Here is a 19325-nt window from a genome sequence, read left to right as displayed (position 1 = left end):
ATATTAACAACTTGATAATTTAGTGTGTTTATCAAATAATTGTCAAGTTAACTACATTTATCCGTTAAAAAAAAAAATCCAAGTTTTTACAAATAATAAAACAGATTTGAGATTAATTTAACAACATGAGACGAATTATAATATTAAACCTTTAATTTATCAAAATAAGTATTTTCGTTTAATCTTTGATCTGGTCTGTATATGTGGAAAGAAAATTATAACATTATTTTTATTTTTTAGAAGGAAAAAGAAAACAGTTTATTTCATGAAAAAAATAGTCACAGCTTACATTAATAATATCGCCTGTCTTAAAAGTCCATCTAGCTTTCTAACCTTCTTCTCTTGTAGGTCATGTTAGATCTCCGCACTGTAATTTAATCATTCAAGTTGAAACTTTCCCTGGTGTTTCCGTTTGTGGGTCTTTCATCTCTCACCATGGCCACCGGAGTGAACAGAAAAATTTCTGCTGCATCAGCTCGAGCTCACACCAGGAGGGCAAAGAAATCCAATTCCTCACAACTCCCATCAGGTCCCTTTTCGCAATTCCTTTCAACTTTTCATCACACTTTCATTTCTATCGAATTTCAAGTTATAAAAACTATCTGGGTCGTGCTGCATCTTTTGTTAGACCTGAGAATGATAAGCCTTTCCTAGCATTTTGTTTTAATTGGGGTGAAGAATTCTGGTTTTTTATGGTATAGATGATGTAGATTGCTTTGTTTGGACACCTAAATTGAACCCTTCATTATGTTTCAACTTAATAGTTATTGCTTGCATTGAACCTGGACAGTTATTAGTTGCTTATAATTTTTATATTCCTTTCCTCGTGTATGCATATAATTTTATAGTTAAGTTTAATTTTTATGTACTGGCAGTATAAAACCTGTTGCAGGATTAACCAATCTGAGGTATTTCTAGATATAACCTCGAAAATATCTATTATAAAAGATAAATTGTACCGTACGTACATGCTAAATTGGTAATTGTTCGTGTAAATAAATATTTACAACGACTATGTATTGTGGTTAGATTCTTGTTAGTTATCAATGGAGTTGGTCATTTTTTATTTTTCTCATTTCTATTCTTTAGTAAGACACTAATTTATTAGTAAGCTGAAGTTGATGGGATTAATGGTAGGAGGAGTCTAACCTAAGCATTTGTAAGTAACTTGCTTTGATTATTGCCAACTGAATCAACCCTTGTTGGCATAAGAGATTTATAGCTAGTCTTGCCTGTATTGGAGCATAGGGTAATTAATAAGTTTATTTTGGCATTCTTATGCTTGACTTGTTGACTGCAAATTGTTTCTTAATCTTTTTGCTTTAACTTGTATTTATCTGCTTTTTCAATTTGGCATCTCAATCTATCAGGAATTCTTGGAACAGCACTAGCAGTGTTGTTTATCGGGTTTCTAGCATGGGCTTATAAGGTTATTCAACCTCCCCCTCCCAAGATATGTGGCACCCCTGATGGACCGCCTATAACAGCACCAAGAATCAAATTAAGAGATGGAAGGCATTTGGCATACAAAGAGAATGGTGTTCCAAAAGATGAAGCCGTTTACAAAATCATCTATGTTCATGGTTTTGACAATTGCAGGCATGATGCCGTGCTTGCTGAAAAACTATCACCTGTAATTACCGATATTACATTTCTCTTCCTTTCATAGCATTCTCTAATATCTTTTGTTGTTTGTACTATTATATTTAAGATGGATTTTTCCAGGGTATTGCTGAGGAGATGGGGATCTACATTCTCTCTTTTGACAGACCTGGTTATGGGGAAAGTGATCCTGATCCAAATCGTACATTAAAAAGCATTGCTTTAGATATAGAAGAGCTTGCAGATCAGCTAATGTTGGGGTCCAAATTCTATGTAGCGGGATTCTCTATGGGTGGACAAATTGTTTGGAACTGTGTTAAATACATACCTCACAGGTATGACTTATTCAGGATGTTTTTAGTTTTGTAAGCACAAGTTGTTTCAAAACATTTCACTAATAATATTTCTTTTTGCATTATTAGCTGTTTTGTTGTGTTCACGTATGCTTGCTTTCATATACATGTTACTGGTGTGAGATACATACAGCTGTCAACCTCTGTTCAAAACTATTTTTTCAATGCTGACAGGTTGGAAGGCGTGGTACTCATTGCCCCAGTTATCAACTACTGGTGGCCTGGTTTTCCTGCAAACTTAACTACGGAAGCCTATCGCCAACAAAACATACAAGACCAATGGGCCCTTCGTGTTGCCCACTACGCGCCGTGGCTAACTTACTGGTGGAACACTCAACAGTGGTTCCCTGGATCTGGTGTAATTTCTGGGAGTCCACATATCTTTTCTCGTGAAGACAAGGAAATTCTGGCTAAGATGTCCCATACCCATAGAAAAAGTTATGCAGTAAGTATCCAACATCTATGTGATTACAAAATTGTGGTTTTTTGCTGAATGCAGTTCACTTTGGGATGTTGACTTCCAAGTTCCAACAGAAAGTGTTTTTTAAGTTTTTCTAATTGTTTAATTTTTCATGTGAACTTTTGCATTATTTTAAGCTGGTCGTATACAATTCTCACCGCCTGATTTTTCTGAATTCTCTGTACTCGTACTCCGTGTTTTTGTTTTTGATGTTATACTGATAAAAGTAGTTTCATGGCTCTTGGAATTAATAGCGACAACAGTTTGTCTTTGGTTACAGATATTAAGATATATTTTAGACAAAAATATAGACAGGACAGGAGTATTTAAACTCTGATCATTATTGATACATTATGTTGGTATCAATTTGGAATAGACAACATTTATAGGCAAGCATTAGGATTCTAAACAATACCATTTTTTATAATAGAAATATTTGGTTTAATTCATGCTATTCATGAATGGACAGTCGTTGGAAAAATGCCTGAAAATTCACTGCTAAAGTTTTACAAACTTTTTTTGTTTCTTTTGTGCTGCTTTACATATATAGAATATATAGCTATTCAAGTGTTAACCTTGTATAATTGTTAACTATAGTTTGACGCATTTTGTAATAATCAATCAAATAACATTGATTTATGATGGAAAAACTTAGCCTTTATCCACGAATAGCACAGAATAAAATCACTGGTTAAAACTTGATATCTGTTTACATGATAAATCTTCCAATTTAAAGTATAGTACATGGTTTGCAAAAGAAATATTCTGAAACAATTTGTTATCAGAGAAGCAAAAAGAACTTTGTTGCTTCAGGCTTTGGGGCATTGCTCCTTTTGGATAACTACGATCCTTGTTCTGTTATCTTCAAAATTACCTAAGCAACAGGCAATTGTTAGAGCACGTTTCCACTGTGACCTGTTTAACTTGGCATAGCAGTTAAATCAATCTTCATGTTATTAATTTTCGTTTGTTACTCTTCTCCCTGCATCCATGAATAACTTCCCCCATTGTTTTCATGTATAATGTCTTAAAAGAGTTGTCTTGATATTTGTGATTGATCACAGTAACTAAGTTAATTTTGAAGGCTCCATTGTAATTATGGGATGTGGAAATTCTACAACGTTATTTCCTTGTTGAAGCACCGCACAGTGACATCATTGGATCAATGTAGTTTATCCAGAACACTGTGAAAAGACGTTTATTTTGTATGATAGTGTTGAACCAAGACAAGTTATTCCTTGTTTACACTGTTTCACTTGATAATGCTTCGTTAGCATGTCCTTTTGTTTTGATATTTAATTTCACAGTCATACATCTATGGTAAACCAAGTTTTCACTTCTATAAGCAACCCTTGTGGAAAGCTTTCAAATTTCATCCACTCATAAGAACTTATTCTGGAATTTGGTTCATTTGAAAAGTGGTTGATTACCGAGCCATTGAATTTGATTAGCCTCATTTTAACTGAGCATGTTCTACTGTGTAATCTCTTAGTTTCTTACTTCAATTCGTGATAGAAATTTATAAAGTTGTTTTTGTGTTGCTTCCATAGGCACAGATAAGACAGCAAGGTGATTATGAAAGCGTCCACCGTGACTTAAATATCGGATTCAGTAACTGGGAATACAGTCCCCTTGATCTTGAAAATCCATTTCCAAATAGTGAAGTTTCTGTTCATATTTGGCAAGGAGATGATGATGCAATGGTTTCAGTTACTCTGCAACGATACATAGTGCAAAAGCTTCCATGGATTATCTATCACGAAGTTCCAGGTTCTGGTCATTTGTTTCCTCTTGCTGATGGTATGAGTGACACCATCATTAAGAAACTTTTACGTGCGAAGTAGGCTTCTTCTATATTGATCACTGTCTATCTCAGATCAGTTTTGCATTTGACATCTCAGTTTTGGAGAATTCAAACTGTTGAAAAGAATGATGTATGATAAACTTTGACAAACATTGAGTGCACTTAATGGTAAGGAGAGATCCGGTTACTTAATAATTGTATGAACCTTGTTCTTTTATGTGGGAAGTTGTTTTACAGAAGCTGGTTTATTTCTCTAAAACCTCACTAAGTTATTCTCAAGTTGACACAATGGAAACATGAACATTGAGCAGTTTTTCCTTTGGCAAAATTCTTTTTTTGATGAGATGAATACTATGACGATGTTCATGATTGATAATTAGGTCCAAACTGCTATATTCTAAATATTGCTACTTACATAATCTTTCTCTGCAAAGTAATTGTCTTTATGGTTGGACGCGTTTGTCTTAAAAGTTGGACCATGTTAGCTTCTGCCATTTTAGTAATTGGTGTATAATATGTGAAAATAGAATGTATAGATTGCAAAACTCTGTTTTATAATGTGAATTATTCACTAAGTTGATTGATTTTTAGAATAACTATCTCGAAAGTGATACTTACAATGCTTTTACTTGATTGAAAGCAGCGACAACGACAACGACATGGTACAGGGAGAGAAAAGGCATTTTAATGTTTTTGTTTTGAACATGGAAATGCAGATTGTAATCATGGGTGCAGGACGCAAAACTCTTATGATTTACTTCGTAATCGTGTTCAACTTTCAAAATGTACATACAGGAAATTGTGGCCCAGATTAACACAACTAATGACGATCAAAAGAAAGAGAAATTAAGGTAGAGACTAAAACAATATTTTAATGTTTCTGCCTTTATCGAATCAAATAATTTTACTCTTTTAACTAGTTAAAAAAAAATGATACTGTAACAACTAAATCTTGAAATTTTTTTTTACAACTCGACTGGTTTTGGAATATAAGAATATAAGAAAATAGGAAAATGAAAAGTCATTCAGAGAATATGAGTTCAGATCGTAAAAATAGTTGTTAAAATTTAATTGTTAAAGTATATCTTTCTAAAAAAATATGATTGATGATATAAATTATGAGATAATTATTATGAAAAACGATAATTTTATTATTGAATAACACATTAAATTTTTTTAAACCGTAACTTGTGTTTGGATGGTGGATTTTAATAATTCCAAATAATTGAAATATTGGTATTTGAATTACTTGAATTTTCTTTATTTCTCAAATATTTTTGTTTAAATGAAATAATTGAAATATTTTAATTTTAATTTTAGATAAAAAAATTTAATTTCTCTTTTAAGAAAAAATTATATTTTTAAACTATTAAGATAACTTAACTCTATCTTTCGATTTGAATTAACTTAGTTCGTTCTTTGATTCGAGACGACTCGTTTTAATCTTCAGTCTGACTCCTTCTAATCTTCAGTCTAAATTGGCTTAACCTTTAGCTTGCACAGAATTAGGTTGACCTTTGATCTGGGCAAACTCATCTTAAGCTTTAACCTTTGTCGAATTGACTTCAACTTCAACCTTCACACACTCATCTCAACCTGGGGCCTGACCAATTCATGTTGACCTATGGTTCGAGCCAACTTGTCTTGACCTTTGGTCTAGGCCAAAATGTTTTAACCTTTAGTCTGGACCAACTCGGATTAACCTTTGACCCAATTGATTTCGTTCGACCTTCGTCCTTGTGCCAGGTCAACTTGACTGAACCTTCACTTCAGGCCAACTCGTCTCGACCATTGACCAAGACCAAATTGACTCAACTTTCGTCTTGGGTCGACTAGTCTTAACCTTCGACCTTGGTCGACTTGGCTCAATCTTCAACCTACACCAACCTGTCAACCCTTCAGCCTGGTGCAACTCGTCATGACCATCAGTGTAGGACAAGTCGTCTTAACCTTCAGTCTAGATCGACTCATCTCAACTTTCAACCTAGACTAAGTTGTCCTAACCTTTGATCCTGACCTAGTTATCTCGACCTTCAGCCCAAGCTAAGTCATCTTGGCCATCGACCTAGACCTACTTCTCCCAACCTTCGACCTAGACCGAGTCCTCTCAACTTTTGATCCAGGCTGACTCAACTCGACCTTCGATCTGCAACAACTAGTCTTGACCTTTGGTCTAGGCCACTCCTCTCAACTTTTGGTTTGGGCCAACTCATCATGTCACTTGACTTGGGCTGACTCATATCGACCTTCAGTCTGATTGACCTATTTTGACCTTTGACTCATCTCGATTTGACTTAACTTTCAACTAGGGTCAATTCGTCTCGAACTTCGGCTCATGCCGAATCGATTCGACTTTCAACACAGGCCGACTTTATTGAGTCTTCAATTCGAGTTAACTCAATTCAGCCTTCAACCCAAGCGGACTCGATTGAGTCTTTAGCCTGAACCAACTCGACTGGACCTTTGTGAGTGAAGTGAAAATGATTGAAATTTTAAATTTCTTATATTTTTAGGTTATTCAAAATTCTTCTCTTTTATTCATTTGAAATATCTTTCAAAATTTCTTAAATTTTGTAATTTCTTTCTAATTACTTTATCCAAACAAATCATTTTAAAATAAAAAATTTTAAATTTGTCCAATAAATATATTACCTTTCTAAGTTAAATTCATCCAAACACAACATATTAGTAAATTTTGTCCATAACGATATATAACATCTAAAACTCTGAAGTGAACAGCTATCATCCAAAGCAAACATGTACATAAATTATTGTCACCAATGTTTCCAATCCCTTGCACCCTTTTCCTTGTCACGTGTAAGGCCAAACATATATAATGTCATAAGGATTCAGAAGCAAAATTGTAGTCTACGAAAGAAGTAAATGGAGTTGATAATTCGTGCGTGTTGCTGGTTGTCTCACGTTGCATACACCTTTTACTTTTCTCTTTTGTAATCAAAACCACGTCCTCCACTTCCCAATAAAAGAACACAAGAACGGTGGCTTTCGCATTAATTTATAGATTTTGAAGCTTAATGATGTGGTGTGCTTGTTTTGGCAGTTGTCAATGTCTTTCGCTAGCTTTCTGAACCTTTTTTTTTTTTAATTTGCAAAGTCTTATGATTACTATCATCTCTTTCAGAAACGCCTATGACAGCTTTTTGAAGTTGTTGGGTGTAAAAAAAAGAGTTTGCTGGACATTAGCTTGAGCTCTATTCCTTGTCATCAATCGACGGAAAATTATAATTTGAATGGAATAAATTCAAAGCATTTTTCTAACTACATAAAAATGTTCTCTTTTTTTTTGTGTAGAACATTAATGGATTAGAAATTATGTTAAGTATAACGTTAAACTTTTAATTATAATATATAGCTCTTATTAAAGTCAACAAAACTTATTCTTTTACAAGAACCTTTTTAACTACACATGTTCTATTTACTTAAGTGATCACTTTCTATAATTGAAGCATAGACATTTGTTGGCTATTTAAGTGCTAGTCTAAGTGGAATATTAGATAGATAAAAAAAAGTTGAACACCTTATACAAACAATTATAATTTTATTGAATTGAATGTAGTGTTAATTGTTCATATATTAAATTGGAGTCAGGTCTTAAAGATGATAACATAATTTATTATTCATAAAGGTCATGATGACAGGTTAACACTCATCAAATAAAAAGTATCCACTTTACAAATCAAATTAATAATATTTAATTAAATATTGTTTTAATTTTAACCTAAAATTTCAATTTGTTATAGTATTAAATTAGGGTGTAAAGTGAGTATACTTTTTAGAGACTATCAAAAGTAGTATTTTCCAGTAGTTATATTAAGTATAAGATGATAATAGTTATTATAACTTCAACAAATGAATTATAATTTGTTATTAAATACCAGAGTTATAAAAATGGGTGGGTAAATCGGTCCGATTCGGCTCGACCCACCACAGGAGTCAACTCAACCTAACTCATTTATTCGTGAGACAAAAATATTTGAACCCAACCTAGTTCATCACGAATTTAATCCGAGTGAGCCAAGTCAAGAATCAACCCATATTGAAATTTGTAAAAAAAAATTAACTCAACCCGACTCTGTGATAAACTGGATTGACTTGCGGATTCTAACCCATTTTTACAACTCTATTAAATACTATATTTACTAATTTTTAGGTCATTAATTCTGTGGGGGAGAGAGGATGGAAATATTTGCTGCTTCAGATTTCAGTACAAGGTAGTGCGACCAAGATGCACTTCATATTCTTTACCTTATATAGTATTATAACAAAACAACACAAAAAGTGGGAGAAGGGGTTGAAAACTGTTTGAAACAAAGGAATAAACAAGAAAACTCAAAACCTTAAAATGGACAAACTAAAGCATTTTAGCAGTTATGATCTACCTTGCAGTCTTGGGATCAAACTTTTTCCTCAAGCTCCCAATCTGCTTAGAACTGAGTCCAAAAGCCTTCTGCAGAAGCTCCTCATCAATTCCTGAACCAAACAAAGCAGAAGGTACCTTCTGAATACCAGGGTTTTGGCTATTGAAGCTTCCGAACAAAGTAGCAGCTTCATCACCAACATTCATCATGAAGTGCACCAGACCTTTAGGGAGCACCATGACCTCTCCTTTTTCAAGCACTCTAGTAAACACCCTATTGCTTGAATCAACAAAACCTGCGTACACTTTTCCTTGCACCACATGAACCAGCTCGGTGGCTCTAGGGTGAAAATGTGGTGGGTTAATGCCCCCGACTTCTATGTCTGCACGTGCAAAAGACAAGCCCAAAGTGTTGAGCCCTGGAAAATTTGTAGCGCTTGCTGAAACCACCGCAAGGCCTGTGTCTGAGAATGTCCCTGAGGCTCTTAAACCAGAGAAAACGAAGTCTTCGGTGGTGGCCTCGGAGGAGTTCTTGCATGGGAGAATGTAGTGCATGGCATGTGCTGTTTTCATGGCACCAAATCTTGGGTTTGGTATGCAGAAATCCTGAACTGGATCAGGGTCAGAGGCCAAGGTTATGGCTACACTGAGGGAGAAAATGGCAAGCAAAAACCAAAGGGCGTTTTCTGAAGACATTTTTCTCTTGTTCTTTTTCCTCTTTCCTTTTTGGTTTCCTAGGTGTTGAAGAGAGAGTGAGTTGAGGTGGTTATATAGAAAGAAATGGATATTAAGAAGCTCTTAAACTAAACTACACTACGCCCTTGGAATGATTACATGGTAGCATATATAAGATGCAAGAGCTTTATTGCAGGATCTTAGGCACATATTGTGCAATTAATGCTTCTTCTTTGGAATAATTTGTTTCAAACTTGTATTTTATCTTTATATTTTCAAATTCACGAATGAGTTATTCAATTTTTTAAAATATATGATTTTGATATTTGTATACTGAAAGTTTACCTTGATATCATTTTTTTACTGTTAAAATTAATAGATCGACTAAATTCAAATATATATATATATATATATATATATATATATATATATATTAGTTTTTACATTTAAATTTAAAGTTTAAAAACGATTTTTTGGTGTTACAAAGTTAATAAAATAATAAAATTATATACTATTAAAAGTTTAAGAACAAATTAATCAATTTTTTAAACTCATTAATAACCAAATTTAACTTAGGCAAACTTAGTAATATAATCAATGAATTTTTCTTATAAAAAGTGATATTCACTTAATTCAGTCAAAGTGATATTTCTAAGTTAAAAATATAATCGGATTGAGAGTGCATTAATTTGTAATTCATGAATAATAACTTATTATTTTTTATTAATATTTTTATATTTTAATTTTTTAAATATTAAAATGTTGTTCAACAATATATTTAAATATTTAAGATATTTTTATTTGTTTGTTCAAATATATAGGTTGGCGACCTAATTATTAACTAGTATTTTTATATATTTGGTGAGATAAAACCAATGTTTGATTATACTAGTATATAAATATATAAGTTAAGAGAACAAAACTTTATAAATGAGTCAAAATTTATGTAATTGAGCCTTTGTGATAAGTTGAATGGATTACAATTTTTTTAACACAAAAAAATAAAATAAAATAAAAATATTTATTTTAACTCAACTCATCACATTGACTTTACTTTGACCCTACAAATAATATTCATTTAAAATGTTAACACAAAAACATTATTTGTTGTACCATAGTATAGAGTCCTTCAAAATTTAATTTAATGAAAAGTGGTTAAATGATATGCGATTCCACGCGTTGCATAAAGCGGCGCTGACAATAAGCATGATTAGAATGATTAATTAGGAATGTGTGTTTTGTTTAAAGGGGTTACCCTGCGTGCAGCACCAGGGGACTAAGGTGTTGCTGCATTAATAAAACATTGAATTCATGTGCTCGTGCCATGTATCCATCGATTGTGTAGTGTTGTTCTCATTGCTTTGCTTGTGTTTGAAGAAAGTTGGCAAAGAAGAATGATGAACTTTAATCCACGCATTGCTGACGTCATTATTTGTCAGCAATATATTATCACTTATGATGCACTGTATAGGATACGATAGATATACGACGATACTGTTATTTTAAAAATAATTATTTATATTCAAAATATACAAAAACTTTGAAAATATAACTGTAACTCTCAATTAAATCACATGATTAGTTAAAATAATTAAGATGTGATTCACTTCGTACTCACACAACTCGGGAAAACGGCTATACATATAAGATAAATAAATAAAATTTTCTATATTATTTAAAAAATATGTACATATTTATTTTAGTTTAATTTGTTCATATTATGTATTATGTATTTATTCCAGTATAATTTTGATAAAATATTTTCATATTTATATAGGTAAGATACATTTCAATTTCTTTATTAATATTTGTATGATATATGTAACCACTACAAAAAATATTAATTTTACCAGAGGTTTAGTACCAGAGGTTATAGTAACATCTACTAACGAATAAAGTAATGGAGGTTTTTTTAAACCTCTGGTAAATACAAGGGATTTATGTGAAACTCCGTAAATTTTGTGATTTTTTAATATTGTAGAGTAAATGTCATTTTCTTTTCTTTTAATTGAAGACCTCCACTCTAAACCTTCATCTACCTCACATAGCCTCTAAGACAACCCTTCTTCCACTATGTAATAAACCTTTCCAATCCCCCCATCCACGATATTCCATGGCAAGGGTTTGCTAATTCGACATCGCAAGCAACTAATTGTCGAAATGGCTTAGCGCTAGGGTTCACTGCAACGATGAGTCGACGGAGAACATGTAGTTCGAGTCAGACGAAGAAGGTGAGCACAAAGACGAAGAGAGATACATAGGAGACACAGAGCAGATTCCAGTGACAGTGTCGGTCACGCAAAGGTGGTGGCGCAACACACGTTGGAGCTCGACGGAGGCTGCCATAGCTCCGACAGCGATGGTGAAAGAGGTAAACAATTAACGCTTGTCTCGGCTTGAGTGATGGTTTTTTTGTGAAAATGTGAATGTAAATCAAGATGTGAGTGATGAATGGTGCTTATGTTGAACGAGAGTGATGAATCCTTTCCCCTGGTTTGTGTGTCGATGCTTGTGACACGAGGATAATGGTGAATGAATGTGAATGTGATGATTTGGTTGTGTGAGTGATGGAGAGTTTGAAAACGTGACTCCCTTGCCATGCCAACATGTGTCTATGCCATATAACATAATTTTCAGTTTGCAGAGTTTTTCTTATGGTTTCATGGTTTCATTTGTTATTATTTGATATAAATTGAGTTTAATTTTTAGATTTCTAGGATTTGCAAAACTCAGCCAACCTAGTCTTCCATGTTGTCACTAATAAGAAAACTTATACTCTGATGCACACCTGGTTTGCCATCAACTCTATTAATTCAACAATTGTTGAGGTTAGGGTGTTACACCAATATGATTGGTCTAAAGTGAATGATGTTTTCAAGAAGTTCTCTCTCTAACTCTTGCTCTGCTTGTACATGTTTTTGTCTATAAATGATTGAAGAGTCATAAAATCTTATATAAGAACTCATAGGAGAAATATTTAGGAAGTAAAATGAAATAAACTTTTCTATATAAGTTATAATGAGCTTGCCTACCAGTTAAAATAAGCTCTTTGCAAAGCTAATGTGAGAAAACTTTTATGAAGAAAGTTATCTGCATAAGCTAATTTCATCGTTCTTTCTTATTTTATTATTTTAAAAGTGTTAATCTAGCTTTTGTGCGGAACTTTCTTACTTCGATTTGATTCACTGGTATTGTTTATTCACGATAAAGTTGAGGACAATTTCTTGTTATCACTGTTATAAAAAAGAAGTCTTAGTTTACAATGTTTAGCATGGGATGTGATATATATTTGGTATTTGCACCCTAATCCAACTTTTTATTTTAAGGTCTGTCAAAAGTTTGGATTATTTTGTTGTTTTTTAGTTTGATACTGGAGATGCATGCTTAAAAACAATATTTTTTAAGCAAAAAGTATATATACTAAACTACTAATATTATGATTAATGTGCAGGAAAATCCAAATTGATGACTACATAACACACAACTTGCCATTTGATGACATTAATAAAGCTTTCAATCTCATGAAGGAAGGAAAGTGTCTGCATTGTGTTATCCACATGCCAACGTAATACCTTTAGTTTTTTTTTTTTTCTAAAATAGTGAAAGTTATTGCAGAAATCAGTACCCCATAAAATGTAGAAACTTCTTTGCATAGTTATCATTGAACATTGATAAGAGTTAAATCTTATATTACCAATATTGATCATGCTAATCATATGCTATGCTACTTTTTTTCTTCACTCAACCATAAAAATTTATATATGATAAAGAATGTGACGTTGTTTGAAAGTCTTGCATAACACATAATAAACGTTTGTTTTTATATCATTAATATTGTAAAATGTTTTTAAATATATGAAATATATTTTAATGTAAAATGAAACAATTTAAAATGTAATATAATTGGTTTAAAAGAGAGTAATTTAAGATGATATGGAGAGATATTTTTTAGTGTTGAGAATGTAACACCCCCGGATCCTCTTAGGCTTACCAGGCATCCCACCTGCCACCCTCAAACCGATTGTGTTAGGTCTACAGCCCAATACACCCCAACCCATCACCCTTCTCCGTCCATTCATACTGGGTGGGTTGTTGTCAGTGGGAATCGAACCCCCAACCTGACCTTTAACACCTCTGGCTCACCAGCAGATGCTACCAGTTGCGCTGCAGCACAACTGGTAGCATCTGCTGGTGAGCCAGAGGTGTTAAAGGTCAGATTGGGGGTTCGATTCCCACTGACAACAACCCACCCAGTATGAATGGACGGAGAAGGGTGATGGGTTGGGGTGTATTGGGCTGCAGACCTAACACAACCGGTTTGAGGGTGGCAGGTGGGATGCCTGGTAAGCCCAAGAGGATCCGGGGGTGTTACAGAGAATGTCTATTTCAGAGAGTGAAGAGTGTTATTTAGGTTGAAAGTTCTACTTTAGAGAAAAAAATTAGATATATAATTTTATGGTGCATGCTAGAAGAGAAAGGTTACTTATTTTATAAATCTTTGTGGAAGATTTCAGTGGATACTAGAGAATAGGGTCAACAAATCACTTGGTTTGATTTTAGAAAGTGAGATTGTTTTGCTTTATATATTAAACTAGAGTTACACAACATCATTCACTGTTAGTATTTTTTAGACAAAAATGACCTATGGGACATCATTTGACAGGTTGACCAAAATATTTTCACAATGTTTACCATCTGATTTTCATCCCAAAAAACTTTTCATATGCAAGTTTATATAGTATCTTTTCCTTGTCATCTACTTTAATACATTCACTTTATGACTATTGATTTCCTTCTTCCTCTTCTTTCCTTTTTTTTTTTTTGCAGAGTTTTGTGAATCTTAGAGTATTAAATTTTTGCACCAGTGATGAACGAGAAAGTTTCTATCCTTCAAGGTATTCTCTACTTCTCTCTCTTTTGCAATATCATTTAATTATTGATTTTGTGATGAAAAATTGCTTGGACTTACTCCAGAAAAATGAGCTTTAATCAAATATAAAGAAATGAGTTCTAACAATTATGGTAAATCCTAGCCAATCTAGCTTTCATGTGTCAGTAGTTGTGCTCATGGTTTCTTTTATGATTATTATAGACGACAGTTTTCTTGATCAACGAGACAAATATGGATATTAATGCTCAGAACTTTGGAGGGATCACAACATTTGACATCCTAGTTCATTCTAAGGACAATGCAGAGAATAGGCAATTGAAAGCCACTTTTATCAGAACTGGTGCTAGAAGAAACGTCCAATATGTGTCTCCAGTAGCATCTAGTCTTTTTATGTCATGGAGGTTTACACCTAATCCAGTGGAATTGCTAAATCAAAATGAATTGGTTACTTGTTATAACTTTGCAAGTTCAGCACAAGTTGGCACAAGCACCAAATCTAGATCACCTTCCCGACCTCAATCGAGTGAGATAATTGAGAATGGAAACTATAAACCATATTACTATTCCCTAACAAATTCAGGGCAACAGAAGAAGTGTCAAACCAAAAGAAAAGTGGAAAATCTAAATCAATTTTGCTATAGTCCCTTGGTGTAACTTTTGTTGCTGGTATTAGCCCTTTGGTGGTGTATACCAAGAAGGACCAGTGAAATAACTAAGAAGAAACTGATTATGCTACAAATTAGTATTTGAAAGTGTGTTGTTTTACATTATTTTACCTTAAGTTGTAAACAATGTACTTTTATCCTTTAATGAATGCTATATTGAGGATAATACCATCATTTTAGAATTTTAGAATATTTGTCTTTGCCTTTTTCATTATCTCATGTATTTATGTGCTTTATAAAAAAATCAATGTACGTGTAATAAAAAACAAAATTGATGAAATTACCAAGCATTTTGTAAAGTCATTACCGGGGGTTTTGTAAACCCCAACCATTATCAGGAGTTTTACAAACCCCGTCATTACCAGGGGTTTTAGAAACCCCTGCCATTACCAGGGGTTTTACAAACCCCCACCATTACTAGGGGTTTTACAAACTCCCGCCATTACCAGGGGTTTTGTAAACCTCTGGTAAGTTGTGCTAATACCATGGGTTGCTAAAAACCTCCGCTAATCTCTTAGCTACGCTGGCTCTTCCAGGGGAAAAGAAAACCCCTGGTAAAACCATTAGTGGGGGTTAAAACCCCCAGAAACGCCAAAAATAACCCTCGCTAAAAATAATTATTTTTGTAGTGAACGTCCCAATTAAATAAATAAAATCAATTTAAATAAAATGCCACATATATAAAAATATCCAGAGAGTACGGAAATTTGGAATATGACGTACACAGTACCCCAACATATCCATAACAAAAGGAAGAGGCCCCACATGGCCTAAACGAAGTACAGAATCTCGCCAAGAGCGAGGAAAATTACTACTACTAAACTCCAAAAGTTGTGGCCCCCAAAGTGAGCCTGAGAGTCGTCCAAGATTCATCAAATTGCAGCATCTCTATTATTATTACCACTACCAGAAGTTCTCACATATGCTCACATCAATAATGTTGATGATCATCGCAAAGGAGGAAACCACACACAATCATACAAACAAGCAAAGGGTAAGCTAGTGAAAAAGTCTTCATATCATGCACTCAACATACAATTACATATTCAAGCATAAATACTAGGAAGCTACACATGATATACCAAACCATTTAAAACCCCAATACTAGACTATCCGGATACGCTTAATGAGGCACCATCACGAGACAATGGAATTATGTCCTAGCGGTGAGGCGTCACCACGAGGCCTTCGCAAAATTACACCCTTACAAGAGGCACCACCACGAGGCCTTCGTGGAATTACGTCCTGGCCTTGAGGCACCACCACGTTACCCTAGTGGAATTACGTCCTGATCTTGAGGCACCACTGTGAATTCTCACCACGAGGTTCATGGAATTAGGTCCAACAACTAAGGCACCACCGTGAACTCCCCCTAGAAGGGCCCACGAAATTATGTCCATATGATGAGGCACCACCACGAGCCTCGCTACAAGGGTCATGGGATTACGTCCTACACAAACCTTACTTATACATTATCAACCAATCATGAATTTCCTATGCATACCATTAACATGTCATTTAGTATACATGACCAACCATCAATCATATATCATGCCAAGCTCATCACCAATTCATTAGTTCCAACCCATAGCATACATAGTACATGCATATCCACCCCCTTTATATAGTAAATCAATGAGCCAACCAATCAAACAACCAACAACATTCATGAAACGAAGCATAGCAAAAGCCCAAGCTAGGTCTCGCTCAAGCTAGGAGTCCTCGCTCAGGCAAGAGAAGTACTCTCGCTTAAGTTGCAAACTCTCGCTTAGGCGAGACTGCGACAGTGACTCTGGAAAATTTTGCGGATTCTCACTTAGGCGAGGTTGTCTCGCTAGAGCGAGACAGTCCGTCGCTCAAAATGCAGCCCCTTGCCTGGGCGAGGGTTCGAGCATAAAAGTCTAGGCGAGCTTTTGCTATTCTCGCCTAGGCGAGACAAGCTCGCTTGGGCGAAAATATTAGCTCTTGCCCCATGTTCACGCATACATGGTAGCACACCCAACCAATACATTATTCAATCCATTTCCATGCAAACCCAAACAGTATACAAGCATACAACTCATGAAAAAGAAGTAAAACAAGCAACAAAGTACTAAAAGAACAGAAAACGCTAGCTTCCCTTACCTTGAGTGTTAGCTAAGGCTCCGACAATCAACTGCAAAGAACAGTAGCTCAAAGAGCAGCTTCGAGAGCTGAAACGCAGTGGGATAGGTTCAAAACGAGTTCACTAGAAATAGCTCTAGCTGGGAACACAAGTAAGAACGAAATGGACCAAGAACTTGAGTTGGGAGAGACTTACGCGGAGTGGAAGAACGAGATTGGGCTTGCTTGGTTATGGTGATTCCAAACCCTAACAGAGGATGACGGCAACAACTCAAGAGTGTGAGGGTTCTGTTTTTATGAAAGTGAGCATAACGGGTAGGGTTAGGGCACATTAGGTCTGAATTCGTATTGGGCCAACCCCTAGGCCCACATGTTTGGGGCAGCCCTTAAAATAAAAGGGTAGAAACAATAGGGCCTTACAATATCTAATCAACTTTTAAGAAAACAAAACTATATCGAATAAGTTATGATCGCACATTTCACTACACAACCCTAAGCCTTTAAGAAAATAAGACTCTATCGAAAATTTACCTATTTAAAATGAACAAAACAAAAATGACATATATCATAATTTTTATAAGGTTTAATTAGTCGGATGATATCTAATTTTATTCAGATGTGTTAATTTAGTATCTGATTTTAAAAAGGTGTCAATCAAATCCTAACTTTTAAAGAAGTGTCTCAATTCATGTCGTTAACTTTATTCACGACTTTTACCACTAAATTTTTGTATAAATATCAATACTTAATTTTGTAAGTTATTTTAAATATTAATACCGTTAACATCGTTAATAATTTTTGTTTGGAAAGGACCTAATTGAGACATCTTTTCAAAAATTGAGACTCAATTGACACCTTTTAAAAATTGGGTACCAAACTGACACATTCGAACAAAAGTGGATATCATCTGAATAATTAAATCTTCTTATAAATAAAAATAAGATGTGACAACCAATTTCACATATAACATTTATTTAAATAGACTAAAATATAGTTTTTCTTTAAATTTAATTGTTATACTAAATTAAGATTCCATTTATTTATTCAAATGTATAAATAAAAGAGTCAATTAGTATTAAATAATAGTAAACATTCGCTTACATCCGCATTTTGATCTTGAGAGTTTAATGAAGACTTAATTGAGATGTAGATTTATAATATTTTAAGAGTCATATTACAATATAGAATATTAGATGTCATTTAATTACAATATGGAATATTACGAATGTTAAAAGTGGGTAGGGATTGTAAAAATATGAAAGATATAAGACATATGATAGATATAAAAGATATGCTATAAAAAAATTTGTTACATGAGAGATATAAGACATATGATAGATATAAAAGATATGTTATAAAAAAAACTTATTATTTTATTTTATTTTATTCATATATATATATATATATATATATATATATATATATATATATATATATATATATATATATATATATATATAACGTGAATCAAACACGGGATGTAGATTTCCAATCTTAATTTCCGAAAAACTCAAATTTTTTCAACCATCAAAATCTTCAAATGTAGACTAAAATCATGAGAAATATTCTAAATTTAATATTTCTGACTATGTTAACATTATCACTTAAGTTACCGCTTTTTTCCGATTAAAACAAATTACCGTTTCCGAATTTTAATCTAAGTGAGTAAAATATTGCATTTCCAACTTTATTTACTTCAAGAAATTAAAATCACTTTATTGCACTTTTTATTATCATCTGTGCTGATATATATCCTACCACTATCATACCAAATTTACAGAAAACAAATAATTAATCGTTATATTAATTAAATTAAACTATTTTATAAACTAAATGTTATTATATCTAAAATAATATTTATTATTAATAAAATATTATATTGATTCGTAAAATAGAGTTAAATTGATCTATAATATCACAATAGTATTGTAAGACCCTAGTAAATGACATTTTAAAAGTGATAGTGATTTAAAAATAGTGAGACTCGATTATTTTAATATAAAAAGGTTTTAGTATAAATAGAATTGCTATAAACGAGTTTCATTATTTTAAAACACACAATCTCTCTAGAAACCATTTTTTTAGAGTTCTCTGACTTCTCTCTAGAGATTATGTCTCTCTAGTTGTCTGATTGAAGAACCGAGACCGTAGGATTGATCCCCTCGGCGAGCTCTTCAAATTGGACCGATCAGTTTCTCCATTCGCGTAAGTTGAGTTTTCGCTCTCTTTTTTAGTCTTTTTTGTTTTCTGTTGCATGCAAGCCCTCTTCCTCTTGCGTGCGACGTTTTAATAATCAGTATGAGTCTCAACTGATCAGTGATCATAACGGTATGTCCTGATCGTTCTTGTGATGTTTCTATGTGTAGATAGAGCATCCTGTGGAGTTAAAGACGT

At 33.5% G+C, this 19325-nt stretch overlaps 2 protein-coding genes and 1 long non-coding RNA gene across 3 annotated transcripts; 2 read left to right on the top strand and 1 right to left on the bottom strand.

The window, feature by feature from the left end:
• Positions 1-280: 280 nt before the first annotated feature.
• Positions 281-4478, top strand: LOC114192315. Its single transcript, XM_028082003.1, has 5 exons — positions 281-529; positions 1371-1633; positions 1726-1937; positions 2130-2400; positions 3966-4478. Exons 1-5 carry the CDS (start codon positions 436-438, stop codon positions 4257-4259), a joined length of 1134 nt encoding a protein of 377 aa, XP_027937804.1. The 5' UTR covers positions 281-435; the 3' UTR covers positions 4260-4478.
• Positions 4479-8411: 3933 nt separating this feature from the next.
• Positions 8412-9400, bottom strand: LOC114192311 (germin-like protein subfamily 3 member 2). The gene has a single exon (XM_028082000.1). The coding sequence runs from the start codon at positions 9291-9293 to the stop codon at positions 8616-8618; it is 678 nt and encodes a 225-aa protein (XP_027937801.1). The 5' UTR covers positions 9294-9400; the 3' UTR covers positions 8412-8615.
• Positions 9401-11292: 1892 nt separating this feature from the next.
• On the top strand, positions 11293-15020 carry LOC114190402. The gene is made up of 4 exons (XR_003605797.1): positions 11293-11643; positions 12724-12837; positions 14100-14167; positions 14365-15020. It is a non-coding gene; the product is annotated as an uncharacterized LOC114190402 (long non-coding RNA).
• Positions 15021-19325: the final 4305 nt, after the last annotated feature.

Source organism: Vigna unguiculata, chromosome 7 (assembly GCF_004118075.2).
Source record: "Vigna unguiculata cultivar IT97K-499-35 chromosome 7, ASM411807v1, whole genome shotgun sequence".
NCBI classification, from domain to species: Eukaryota; Viridiplantae; Streptophyta; class Magnoliopsida; order Fabales; family Fabaceae; genus Vigna; species Vigna unguiculata.
The sequence above is the reverse complement of the archived record's forward strand: the minus strand, read 5'-3'. Positions and strand labels throughout refer to the sequence as shown.

Bases quoted from the DNA above. Each gene is read 5' to 3' on its own strand.
- LOC114192315 (XM_028082003.1), top strand. From the start codon at position 436: ATGGCCACCGGAGTGAACAGAAAAATTTCTGCTGCATCAGCTCGAGCT. The intron at 1,634-1,725 runs GTAATTACCGAT...GGATTTTTCCAG, and splicing joins TTGCTGAAAAACTATCACCT to GGTATTGCTGAGGAGATGGG. The intron at 1,938-2,129 runs GTATGACTTATT...CAATGCTGACAG, and splicing joins GTTAAATACATACCTCACAG to GTTGGAAGGCGTGGTACTCA.
- LOC114192311 (XM_028082000.1), bottom strand. From the start codon at position 9,293: ATGTCTTCAGAAAACGCCCTTTGGTTTTTGCTTGCCATTTTCTCCCTC.